Source organism: Hyla sarda, chromosome 2, assembly GCF_029499605.1.
Source record: "Hyla sarda isolate aHylSar1 chromosome 2, aHylSar1.hap1, whole genome shotgun sequence".
Lineage (NCBI taxonomy): Eukaryota > Metazoa > Chordata > Amphibia > Anura > Hylidae > Hyla > Hyla sarda.
Genome location: NC_079190.1, coordinates 275,590,306 through 275,603,604, shown reverse-complemented (window position 1 = coordinate 275,603,604; position 13,299 = coordinate 275,590,306). Strand labels below are relative to the sequence as shown.

The 13,299-nt window shown below is 43.2% G+C and overlaps 1 protein-coding gene across 7 annotated transcripts in view; it reads left to right on the top strand.

Moving 5' to 3' along the window:
• The window catches only part of LOC130356112 (angiopoietin-2-like), a 137,108-nt gene that overhangs the window by 105,217 nt on the left and 18,592 nt on the right, over positions 1-13,299 (top strand). For 4 of the 7 annotated variants that reach the window (XM_056557160.1, XM_056557161.1, XM_056557157.1 and 1 more), the window contains 4 exons: positions 7,925-8,082; positions 10,238-10,338; positions 10,536-10,760; positions 12,708-12,793. In XM_056557160.1, the coding sequence (XP_056413135.1) occupies positions 7,925-8,082; positions 10,238-10,338; positions 10,536-10,760; positions 12,708-12,793 (570 nt within the window). Of the gene's footprint in view, positions 1-3,505; positions 3,849-4,187; positions 4,499-7,924; positions 8,083-10,237; positions 10,339-10,535; positions 10,761-12,707; positions 12,794-13,299 lie in introns of those variants that run through there. The other 3 variants (XM_056557166.1, XM_056557167.1, XM_056557168.1) reach the window with 3 other exon arrangements.

The following is a 13,299-nucleotide window of genomic DNA, read 5'->3' as shown; positions in this document are numbered from 1 at the left end:
CTTCCCCATTATACATTAAATACCTTTTTTACTTATCTGCAGTTTGCTGTTCTTCTGATATTCCTCCTGGAAATGTATAAATATTTTTATTGTGCATTTTCATTTCTCTGGTTAACATAGCAACATAGTTCATAAGGTTGAAAAAAGACGAGAGTCCATCAAGTTCAACCTTGGAATAGAATAGATCCCTGGATCAATCTTCTGTCCCTATAGATCTAGAATCCATAACCTGTAATGTTATTATTCTCCAAAAATGCATCCAGACCCCTTTTGAACTCTTTCACAGAGTTCCCCATGACCACCTCCTCCGGGAGAGAATTCCACAGTCTCACTGCTCTTACAGTAAAGAATCCCCATCTGTGCTGGTGTAGAAACCGTCTTTCCTCAAGACGTAGAGTATGCTCCCTTGTTATAGATACAGTCCTGGGTATAAATAGATCATGGGAGAGATCTCTGTACGACCCCCTGATATATTTATACATAGTTATTAGGTCGCCCCTAAGCCTTCTATTTTCTAAACTATATAACCCTAATTCTGATAATCTTTCTGGGTACTGTAGTCTTCCCATTCCCCGTATTACCCTGGTTGCCTGTCTTTGAACCTTCTCCAGCTCCACTACATCTTTCCTGTACATTGTTGCCCAGTACTGTACACAGTATTCTATGTGTGGTCTGACTAGTGATTTGTACAGCGGTAGAATTATTTTCTTGTCGTGGGCATCTATGCCCCTATTGATGCACTCCATGATTTTATTTGCCTTGGCAGAAGCTGCCCGGCATTATTACTATTAACTAAGACTCCCTAGTCCTTTTCCACGTCAGTCGTCCCAAGTGTTCTCCCATTTAATACATAATCCCAGCCCGGATTTTTCCTCCCCATGTGCATTACCTTAAATTTATCAGTGTTGAACCTCATCTGCAACTTCTCAGCCCAAAACTCCAACCTATCCAGATCCATTTGTAACAGTGCACTGTCCTCTATAGTGTTTACCGCTTTACAGAGTTTAGTATCATCTGCAAAGATTGTTACTTTACTATTCAACCCCTCTACAAGGTCATTAATAAATATATTAAATAGAACAGGACCCAAGACTGACCCCTGTGGTACCCCACTAGTAACAGTCACCCAATCAGAATAAGTACCATTAATAACTACCCACTGTTTCCTATCACTGACCCAGTTACTTACCCACTTTCACACATTTTCCTGCAGTCCGAGCATACTCATTTTATGCACCAATCTTTTATATGGCATCATATCAAATTCTTTGGAAAAATCCATATATACCATGTTTAGGATGTTTCCTAAGTGCCGCTCCACAAACATGGTCCCAGTGGGGGCTGGCTAAGCAGACCAGAAGGCCTAGGAGAGTAGCATTGGTGGGTTAGGATAATAAGCCTTGTCAGTGGTCATACACTGGAGTGTCAAAATGGTACCCTGGGATGAGGCAGAGACGTAGTCAAATACAGGCTGATAGTTGAGGCAGACAGCAATGGTTGGAGTCAGCAATCCGGTTCAGCAACTGGAGAGTCCGTGCAGAAGCCGTCAGGCAGAATGGGAAACCAGGACATACACACTGGTCAGTATAAGAAAAACCCCAGAGTAGCACACCTATTGCTCAAAGCAGTTAGTGCCAACAATATTCAGTTACAGGATGTCGGGCAGTACACTCTTAAATAAGCATTTCTGGAGGGAGATTGAGAGGTGTGCGTGCTGACACTTTACATGAGAAAAAAATTAGTCGTGTGCAGCCCTATAGCCCAGAACGGGGGTGCAAGGAGCAGTAGCATGGTGGCGGATGGGAGAGCCATGTAGTGATGCTCGCGAATATTCGCAATGCGAATTTTATTCCCGAATATCGCATATTCGCAAATTCACGAATATTCGCGAATATAGCACTATATATTCGTAATTACGTATATTCGTTTTTTTATTTTTATTTTTTTCACAGTGATCATCCTTCTCTGCTTCCAGCTTGTGTGGTGTAAAGAAGGCTCTAATACTACTGTGTGCGCGAATTTTCGCACATGCGAAAATTAACATATGCTAATTTTCGCATATGCAAATTTTCACTTATGCTAATTTTGTATATGCTACTTTTCGCATATGTTAATTTTCGCATTCGCGAATTTTCGCTTATGCGAAAATAAAACGAGAATATTACGAATATGCGAATAGTCGCGAATATATGACGAATATTCGTCCATATATTCGCGAATATTCGCGAATTCGAATATGGCCTATGCCGCTCAACACTAGAGCCATGGAGGATGGGAGATAGCAGCGCACATAGAGGAGAGCCAGTTTTTTGTTCAAATATATGACTTTCTGGCATTCTCCATCCTTCAAACAAGGACACCAAAACAAACTTTGACACTTCGATAGGAACAAGGGATAGAATCAACTCTCTTTCAGATATATACAGCTCTTAGATCCAAACTGCAATGCAAAGCTTTCTTTTATTTAAATATCTTTTATTGAAATGTTAGAAAGTAACTGTAACGGCTGGGGTAGGTGGATCCACTGACCTGTTGAGGAAGATGACTTGAGCCATACCAGGGAGCAGAGTCTAAGGTGCCACTGGTTTTCACCAGAGCCCGCCGCAAAGTGGGATTGACTTGCTGCGGCAGGAGGCACCCAGGTCGCTACCCCTCATATGACTCGTCCCCACAGGCAGCCAAGGTATAACGTGGCACAGGTAGGATGAGACTCAGACGTAGTCAGTACTGGCAGGAGGTGTCAGGACAGCTGCAATGCAGCAAGGTCAGGTCATGAAGCAGGTGGTCAGAAGGCAGACAACACAGGAGCAAAGTCAGGTCACGAAGCAGAAGGGCAGAAGGCAGGCAGCACAGGAGCAAGGTCAGTATATATAGCAGGAGATCATATACACAGCAAGACTAGACACAAAATATGCTTTCTCTTGGCAAACTAAGGCACAAAGATCCGGCAGCGAGCCGCAGGAAGTGCCGGAACAAAATAGGGACGGATTTTGTAAAGTACCAATTATTGGTGCACTGGCCCTTTAAATTTTACAGAGTCGGCGCGCGCGACCTAGGAGGCGTGGACGCGCGCGCCAACAGGAACGAGCTGGAGGATTACAGAGCAAGCAAGCATGCCCCGCACCGGACCGTGCGATGCGAACCGTGGCACTTCCAGGGACAGGAGAAGATAGGAGAGAGTGCTCCCGGCCAGAGAGCCCAACCGGAGCGCGAGACATAACAGTAACAAAGCAACAAGACTCAGAAGAAGGGTAAACTAGAGAAACAACGTAGTCAAAGGACATCTGTATTGCTGGGCCAAAAAAGTTAAACGATGTCTCTCCTGTCCAAATCGGTCCCGCCATTCTGCAGTTATCACCACCCGAAGTAGTAAGGAGAAGAAAAAGTTAAACTACATCTCCCATGATGCTTTACGCTTACTTCCTGTAAGCTACTTCCCCCCCTGCTCTCTCCCCCTAGCAAATTATAATATTCATACGCCCCATTTCCCTCCCATATGCATATCCCCTCCCCTTATCTCCCTCTCCCCACGGTCCACCTGTGAGATCCCGTGACCAATGGTGATCACATGTCTGCCCTGTGACCGCCGTGTGTGCAGTGTGCATGTGCGCAGGGTGCTGAGTGATAGGAGGCCTGTAGGATAGGGGCGTCTTTCATGCAGAGCCTATGGCAGGCTCAGAAAGTGCCCGCCTATGCATAAGCGAGGATGATCCGACAGAGACTAGGGGGAGGCAAGGGAGGAGCGCAAGGAGCGCTGGGATGATGACGTCTTCATCCCCAAGATGGCGGCTGTAATTAAGTGAATTGGGGACGACCATCAGGAGGCAGACAGAACTACAGGGCTTCCGGTAAGTGGAATATCTACTTATTGGCTGCAGATAGGTACATATAAATGATAGACTAAAATGTGTAATTTTAGTATGGAGGATGTTTGGGCAGGAATTTTTCTGCACTACAGATGTCCTTTAAGAACAATGAGGGAGATTTATCAAAACCTGTGCAGAGGAAAAGTTGCTGAGTTGCCCATAGCAACCAATCAGATCATTGCTTTCATTTTTGAAAAGGCCTCTGAAAAATGAAAGAAGCAATCTGACTGGTTGCTATGGGCAACTCAGGAACTTTTCCTCTGGACAGATTTTGATAAATCTCCCCCAATGTCACCTAAGAGGAAGATAAATTGCAATGAGAGTTGTAGTTACATTAATACAATAGCAAAGTGCACATGAAATGGAGAACAGAAATTGAGAAGTCAAAACATAGTGAAGTTTCCTCAAGCCCTGTGGTGATGCAGGGAGGCCTTTTAGATACTTAGAACCTGTGCAGAAGTAAAGAGACCAGAGGACAGCGCCTCGTGTATTACCCCAGTGGTGAGGAGACACCTATAGGAGGGGTGCAGTCACTTCTATAAGTTTGCCGCTCACCTTGAGCACTTAGATTGTGCGCATATCACACCAATCAGGGGTACAGAAGAGAGTGATATCCTGTGCAGGTCCAGAAGGTACCAGGAAACATCCAGAGGCTGTCCTATAGAGGCAATTGCTAATGGAAGGAAAAATTACCTTTAAACAGGCGCTCAGAAGTGCCGGAAAATATTACCGCCAATGCAGGATGCGGAATCAAGTGGTCGTTTTTATTGGACAAAAGATACAGGCAATAGCACGTTTCGGGGTATCACACCCCTTCTTCAGATTGAGAATGTGCATACAGATTAACATACATGTGGGGTTTATATCGGTACAGCTATTAAAACCAAGATGGTGGTTGGTGTCAGGTTAAAAGGTTACACTAGTACCATAAAATGCAGACCAAACACAATAATCATAAATAAAACTACATTGTTAATGCTTGACAAACAAAATAAATAATATTATTTGTCAAGCATTAACAATGTAGTTTTTATTTATGATTATTGTGTTTGCATTTTATGGTACTAGTGTGACCTTTCAACCTGACACCAACCACCATCTTGGTTTTATTAGCTGTACCTATATACCTGAACCACACATGTATGTTAATCTGTATTCTCAATCTGAAGAAGAGGTGTGATACCCCAAAATGCGTTATTGCCTGTATCTTTTATCCAATAAAGATGACCCCTTGATTCTGCATCCTGCATTGGCGGTGATATTTTCTGGGACTCCTGAGTGCCTGTTTGAAGATACTTAGTCTGTGAAGGAGCAAACCCTCCATAGTGCAAGTGGTGTGTTTAAAGGAGATTACAATGTATGCCACTGTAGGGATGTCAGAAGATTTCCAACACCTTGCTACTGCCAAACAGGATACCAAAAGTGTGTGTAAGACAACAGTAAAGTGGAAGAACGATAATGATTGAAGCCTCATGGTACCGGGCTACCCAGGAGTCTAACGAAAAGGGAATAGATCTCCTCCCAAAACTGCTGCATAGCTTGCAACAACCAAGAAATATGCAAAAAAGTACTGGCCCCAGAATTGCATCTCCAGTACATCGGGATGATAATTTGATGGGCAAATTATGGGAAACATACAGTATTTTAGGGAGGAGGAACATTTTAAAAACAAAAAATCACTCGAGATACGATGGCTTCGATATATTCAACATACGATGGCCTCTCATACGATACCTTTTGTCGGGGCCATCATGAAAATAAACGGTTCTCCGGCGGCGCTGGTTACTGCAGCTGCCGCCTTGCCGCCGCCCGGCTGTTTCAACAAAGTACTGTAATCGCGGAGCTTCAAATCTCCCAGCTATGTTATGACGTTACATCGTCACATGACATTGCCGCATCACACAGAGTTTCGTTCTGTGACATTGACGGTCTTCTGTGGGCTAGGTGTATACAGTAAAAGAGTGGTGAGTCCTCAAAAACCTATCCCCGGCACATTAACCCCCATGGCTGCATGGACCCCTTAACCTGTTAACAACCATGGACGTGTATACTCATCCAATGGCCATTAACGGGGTATGACGTGGGCTCCCGACTCGAGCCCGTGCCATACCGGCCGGCCCCCAGCTGATTCCTGTAGCTGGGGGCCGGCGTTAATAGCCGACATGCGGCAATCACCGCTGCCGGCTATTAACCCTTTAGATCGCCGCTGTCAAAGTTAACAGCGGCGTCTAAAGGTGCCTTAATCGTGTCCCTGGTGGTCCAGTGGGGTGGATCGCCCCCCCCCCCCCCCGCAGCGCGATTGCGGGGAGGGGGGGGGGGCGATCCACTGTGGAGGTAGCCGAAGGGCTTACCTCTGCTTCCATGCTGGCTGCTGTGCTCTGAATGATAAAGCCTGGCAGGACCAGGCTTTATCAATCAAGCACAGAGCACATAGATCAATATGGTTCTATGGAACCATAATGATCTGTATGAGGAATCTAATGATTCCTCCTAAAAGTCCCCTAAGGGGACTAAAAGTGTAAAAAAAAAAAAAGAAAAAAAGCACACATTAACCTCTTCCTTATTAAAAGTTTAAGTCACCCCCCTTTTCCTAAATTAACATATGTGGTATTGTCGCGTGCGTAAATGTCCAAACTATAAAAATATATCATTAATTAAACCGCATGGTCAATGGCGTACACGCAAAAAAATTCCAAATTTCAAAATAGAATATTTTTGGTCACTTTTTATACCATGAAAAATTAATAAAAAGAGATCAAAAAGTCTGATCGAAATAAAAACGGTAAAGATAAAAACTGCAGATCATGGCGCAAAATATGAGCCCTCATACAGCCCCATACACCCAAAAAAATAAAAAAGTTAGAATATGACAATTTTAAACATATAAATTTTCCTGCATGTAGTTATGATTTTTTACAGAAGTACGACCGTATGGACCTACAGAATAAAGATAAAGTATCATTTTTACCGAAAAATGTACTGCGTAGAAACGGAAGCCCCCAAAAGTTACAAAATGGTGTTTTTTCTACAATTTTGTCTCAATGATTTTTTTTCCGTTTCCCCGTAGATTTTTGTGTATAATGACTGATGTCACTGCAAAGTAGAATTGGTGGCGCAAAAACTGTGCATCCCTGGCTACCTAAGTCCCTGGCATACCTCACTGTTTACCAACCAGGGTGCATCCTGGTGTTGTAAAACTAGAGATTATCTGGGCATGCTGAGAGCTGTAGTTTTGGAACTACTGGATGCACCCTGTACAAAACACTCTTTTTTTTCTGGTTTATCTGTACTTTGTGTGGTTATTTTTACTTACTTTTGGTTGAAATGTTATTGACTCAGGAACCAATTACCAGTTTTCCATAGAGATATGTACTCAACATATGATGGTCTCGGAGCTCCGGAACCAATTACCAGTTTTCCATAGACATATGTACTCAACATATGATGGTTTCAACATACAATGGTCCTCTCGGAACCAATTACCATCATATGTTGAGAGACCACTGTATTGACATTTACTATTGATGTCTGCAAAGTTTGTTGAAATGACAGTGTCTGTGTAAGGCTGGGTTCACACTACAGTTTGTAACTACGGTTCCCGTATACGGCTGGGAGGAGGGGTGGGCGAGGCTTAACCGAGGCGCCCGCACTCAGCCGTATTCGGGAACCGTAGTTAATGTATGTCTATGAGCCGACCGGAGTGAACCGCAGCCTCCGGTCGTCTGCGTTTTCGGCCGTATGCGGTTTCCCGACCGCAAGCAAAAACGTGGTCGACCACGTTTTTGCTTGCGGTCGGGAAACCACATACGGACGAAAAAGCAGCCGACCGGAGGCTGTGGTTCACTCTGGTCGGCTCATAGACATGCATTAACTACGGTTCCCGAATACAGCTGAGTGCGGGCGCCGCGATTAAGCCCCGCCCACCCCTCCTCCCAGCCGTATACGGGAACCGTAGTTACAAACTGTAGTGTATGAGCTGATAAATCCCCACCATTTAGACATTTTTGCCATATCTATTGTCTTTATATCGAAGTACAATTTTGCTTTGTGTTTTGCAGAGTAAATGGAATTCCAGCTTGTGCAAATAAAAAGCTGCTAACAGACATCCTGCGCTCGGAGTGGGGCTTTAAAGGTTATGTCGTGAGTGATGAGGGAGCCCTTGAATTTATAACCTTAGCACACAAGTACTCCATAAACTTTCTGGAAGCAGCTATTGGTGAGTCCTTTAAATAGTCATCTTCCTGTAAGGTTTTTCTAGATGTAGCTGTAGTCAGGAGCATTCAACTGTTGCATCATTTCTGAACAAGAACAAGAGCAAGAAAATATTTTACCTGGGTAAGATGGGAGAGATTATACCTGGGGAGGGGAGTGATACCTTGTTGGAGATGTTATATCATTTTAGATTTATTGAAACATTAAAAAAATGATGTGTGCACATTTCCTTAAAAAAAAAATTCTTAGATTTTTGTTATACACAGGGCAGGGAGCACCAAAATGCACAAGGTGCTGGCTAAACAAAGGACCTTTCTTAGTTCCCACACATGTCACAAGAAGATGATATGGTAGCAGTTACAAAAAAGTGTGAGTGTACAGCCCTGCGGAATCTAAAGAGAGTTATTAAAGTAAAATAGGATTACTTTTTTCCTCATGTTTCTGCAAAACTGTGGGGTGTTTCTCAAACCTTGAACCAGAGTTATTTGTAAATCCAGAATTTATGGAACATCAAGCTTTGTTGTACATAGTTCACGTTCTGGTTCTTAACAAATGGTTCTGTCAGTTGATCCCAAAAAATCACAGGCCTCTGTTAGTGTTGTCTTAGGTATCCCAATGGAATATAAGAAAATACCTTGAAAGGTAGGTATGTCCCCATACCAGTATTGGTGTTAATACCGGACATTTGCACAAGTACTTGTACCTGTCCCCAATACCTGGAAGCTACATGTTCAGTAGATGTTGCAATGCAGGCATCAGCTGCGGTCTGAATGATGATGTCATCACGCGGCCTGCAGGAGAAGGTCTTGCACCACTACTAAGAGCGGAGGATGCAGAGGTCTCAACGGCAGGAGCGGAGGGAAGATGAATGGGAATTTCAATGTATATATATTAATATATAGGGATCTTCTGGGGGAAACTACTTAATAAAGGCATCTACCTATAGTTGGCATTCCTTACCTATCTACTGGAGGCTTCTACCTAATTGGGCAGGATTCCCTGCCTACTTACCTGCTGGGGGCTTCGACCTAATAGGGGGAGCTTCTACCTAATAGGGGGAGTCCCTATCTAACTACTGGGAATTTCCCTACCTATCTAGTGGGGGTTGCTATCTAATAGTGGGGTATTCCCTACCTAACTACTAGGGCCTTCTACCTAATAGGGGATCCTCTACCTAACTATTGGGGGCTTCTACCTAATTGTGTGGGGGAATTATCTACCTATCTACTGGGGGCTTCTACGTAACGTGGGAGATACCCTACCTATCTACTAGAGGATTCTCCCTTATAGGGCGGGATTCCCTACTTACTGGGGACTTCAACCTCAAAGGGGAAGATTCCCTACCTACAGGGGACATGTCTAAATATTGCCTCATGTTCGAGTTTCGCCTAAGGCCACGCAAAGTCTAGAGTCTGCTCTGCTGTGACGTGCCATTATACAAAAAGTATCAGTAATAGGATTGCTTTAAAAATGAATCAGTACCCATACTCTTTCTTAAAAAATGGTGTTGGGGTATCCCTATTAAAAGGTGTTGTTCCATCAGGGAATATGGATGTCATTAAAGGCATTCCGTTTGTGACCATCCTGTATGAGCCAATCCAGAAATTTCAAAAGCATTGGTAATCTTTCTGGCACATTCAGCGCACTGCAGGGAAATGAACGGTTAGCTAGTTGCAAATTCCTCCTGCAAAAGTAACTGCTTTGGCTATGTTCACACAATTGAATTTGGAATTCTGTATGGAGATTTTAAAGTAGCAGAGTCCCATTGATTTCAAGGGTTTTTTGCTGCGCTTTTAACATAGCAGAATTTCTGTGCCGGAAACATCAGGCATAGAAATTCAGATTCCGGTGTCTGCTGAAAGAATAGACATGTCTATTCTTTCTGCGGACTCCACGCAGAAGGCATTGCCGAATGTTATGGCGGAGCTCCACATTCAGGGGCAATGTCCACACAGAGGTTTTCTGTGCGGACAGTGCATTGTGAACATAGCCTTACTGGGAATAGAAAAAAGGAGTTTGCTGGAAATAGCACTATCCTATTTCTTTGGTTATGTCTGGCATTGTGGTTACTGACTTTCTTATATATAAACATTTTTAAATAAATCTGTATAAAAAGTTGGAGACAGCACAGCATCCTAATTCTTGCTATTTGTCTTAAGCCTCAGTGAACTCTGGATGTAATTTGGACCTGTCTTTCATGGTAGACAATGTTTTCATGAGAATAAAGGATGCAGTGAATTTGGGCAACATCACAGTGGAGGTAAAGAATGACATATTATCCATAGTTCATCATAAAATATCTTATATTAGCCCCAAAGAATGTAATTGTTCCACTGGACATTATGAATTTTTATTGTTCCCATCATATAGTAGTGTTGTGTGTATAGTTTTGTGACCTTGTAACATTTCTTATAAGCTCTGGAGGATAGAGAGTTACTTGTCTATATAATCTATTAGACCGTGAAGGACCGTTTGTATCCGCTGTTCTACACACGAATGCGGCTGGGAGAATTTGATCCTCCAAATATGAATCCTTACAGCTCCTTAGACCTTAGTTCTGTTCAGACTCAAGAACACCGAGACCTTGCTGTGGAGGCTGCTATAAAGAGCTTTGTACTGCTGAAGAACCTTGGGAACACCTTGCCCATGGACTTGCAGGGCATCAAAGGGAAGAAGTTTGGGGTAAGAAAGTTTTTTGGTATCACTGAGGATGTGCCTTCTTGTGGTGAAAATGTTGACTTCATGCCAGCCCATGGTCGTCTTCTTTCCCCTTATTCTTCATTTAGCTTCTTGCTTGGTCTGGGATAGTCACACCTGTATTTTATATACTGCTCAAAAAAATAAAGGGAACACTAAGATAACACATCCTAGATCTGAATGAATGAACTAATCGTATGAAATACTTTTGTCTTTACATAGTTGAATGTGCTGACAACAAAATCACACAAAAATTATCAATGTAATTCAGATGTATCAACTGTGGTGCAATGGAGCGAGACATGATGTCCCAGATGTGCTCAAACGGATTCAGGTCTGGGGAATGGGCGGGCCAGTCCATAGCATTAATGCTTTCTTCTTGCAGGAACTGCTGACACACTCCAACCACATGAGGTCTAGCATTGTTTTGCATCAGGAGGAACCCAGGGCCAACTGCACCAGCATGTGGTCTCACAAGGGGTCTGAGATCTCATCTCGGTACCTAATGGCAGTCAGGCTAACTCTGGCAAGCACATGGAGGGCTGTGCGGCCCCCCAAAGAAATTCCACCCCACACCATTACTGACCCACCGCCAAACTGGTCATGCTGGAGGATGTTGCAGGCAGCAGAACGTGCTCCACAGCATCTCCAGACTCTGTCACGTCTGTCACATATGCTCGGTATGAACCTGATTTAATCTGTTAAGAGCACAGGGCGCCAGTAGCGAATTTCCCAAACTTGGTGTTCTCTGGCAAATGCCAAACGTCCTGCACTGTGTTGGGCTGTAAGCACAACCCCCACCTGTGGATGTCGGGCCCTCATACCACCCTCATGGAGTCTGTTTCTGACCATTTGAGTGGACACATGCACATTTGTGGCCTGATGGAGGTCATTTTGCAGGGCTCTGGCAGTGCTCCTCCTTGCACAAAGGCAGAGGTAGCAGTCCTGCTGCTGGGTTGTTACCCTCCTATGGCCTCCTCCACGTCTCCTGATGTACTGGCCTGTCTCCTGGTTGCGCTTCCATGCTCTGGACACTACGCTGACAGACACAGCAAACCTTCTTGCCACAGCTCACATTGATGTGCCATCCTGGATGAGCTGCACTACCTGAGCCACTTGTGTGGGTTTTAGACTCCGTCTCATGCTACCCTTAGAGTGAAAGCACCGCCAGCATTCAAAAGTGACCAAAACATCAGCCAGGAAGCATAGGAACTGAGAAGTTGTCTGTGGTCACCACCTGCAGAACCACTTCTTTATTGGGGGTGTCTTGTTAATTCCCTATCATTTCCACCTGTTGTCTGTTCCATTTGCACAACAGCATGTGAAATTGATTGTCAATCAGTGTTGCTTCCTGAGTGGACAGTGTGATTTCACAGAAGTGTGATTGACTTGGAGTTACATTGTGTTGTTCAAGTGTTCCCTTTATTTTTTTGAGCAGTGTACTTAGGTTACACAAATTCCTTATTTTCATGTTTTTATAAGCATGTTGCACTTTTTGAAGTTCTCACACAATTTAATTTGTCTAATTGTTTTTATGCACCTTTTTAAATTTTATGTACATATTGTCAGATATATTTACTTTATGCTAAATCAGGGCTTGACAAGAATTTTTTAGGGGACAAAATAAAAAAATGGAATTTTGTTGGTTTTTGTTGGTGTTCCTTTCTACACAGTTTATGTTATATTATATTGTTATTCTGAAGGTCCATATGATTACAATAATACCCAGTTTATATGGGTTTTGTTTATACTTTACTACTTACTAATTAAAATGCCTTCTTGCTGGCTAAATGGTAAATTTTAGTCATCAGCAATCACGCGGTAAGCTCTTGAGCACATTTTAAAGTCTCATAGTCCTCCAGGGGTTACATAATTATTAATAACCTCTTGTGTGCATCTCCTTCATCAGTCCCTCTTATTTTATTCCTTCAGATAATTGGTCCTTTTGCTGATAATGCCTCTGAGTTGTTTGGAGACTATGAGCCACATCCAGATCCTCAATATATATCTACTCCCAGGTAGGAGGAAAAAATCCTGAAAATATAAGTGATTGTTGTGATGATTTAGATCTCATGGCCTTAGGTTTAATGTAGCAAATATAGCTGGGTATTATTTTGTGCGTAAATCCTCTGTTCTATCGTAACTATTAAGGGAGCTCTTACCAGATTTTGATTAGGTTTGACACAGACTTTAAAGCATGAAGTGCATCATAATGGATAAGAAATCCACAATAATCCGCTCCTGATCCTGATTACTGCATAAAAAAAGGATCAAAACCTGAATGTGTACCCTTTCACACAGTGGATTTTCAGCCAGTAAATTCTTTCCAGGCACAACACTAGGACTGCTCAGAAATAAACAGTCTCCATAAACAGCAATGTATTTTTGAGTCTGAGTCTATGTCACGCCTGCTGGGGAACACCCTTTCCCAGGCTGTGAATCTGACTGAGACTGAGCAGAAAATACAGAGCAATATCAAGGTAGAAAACAAATAATAAAAATAAAGGCTGGGGATGCTTTATCA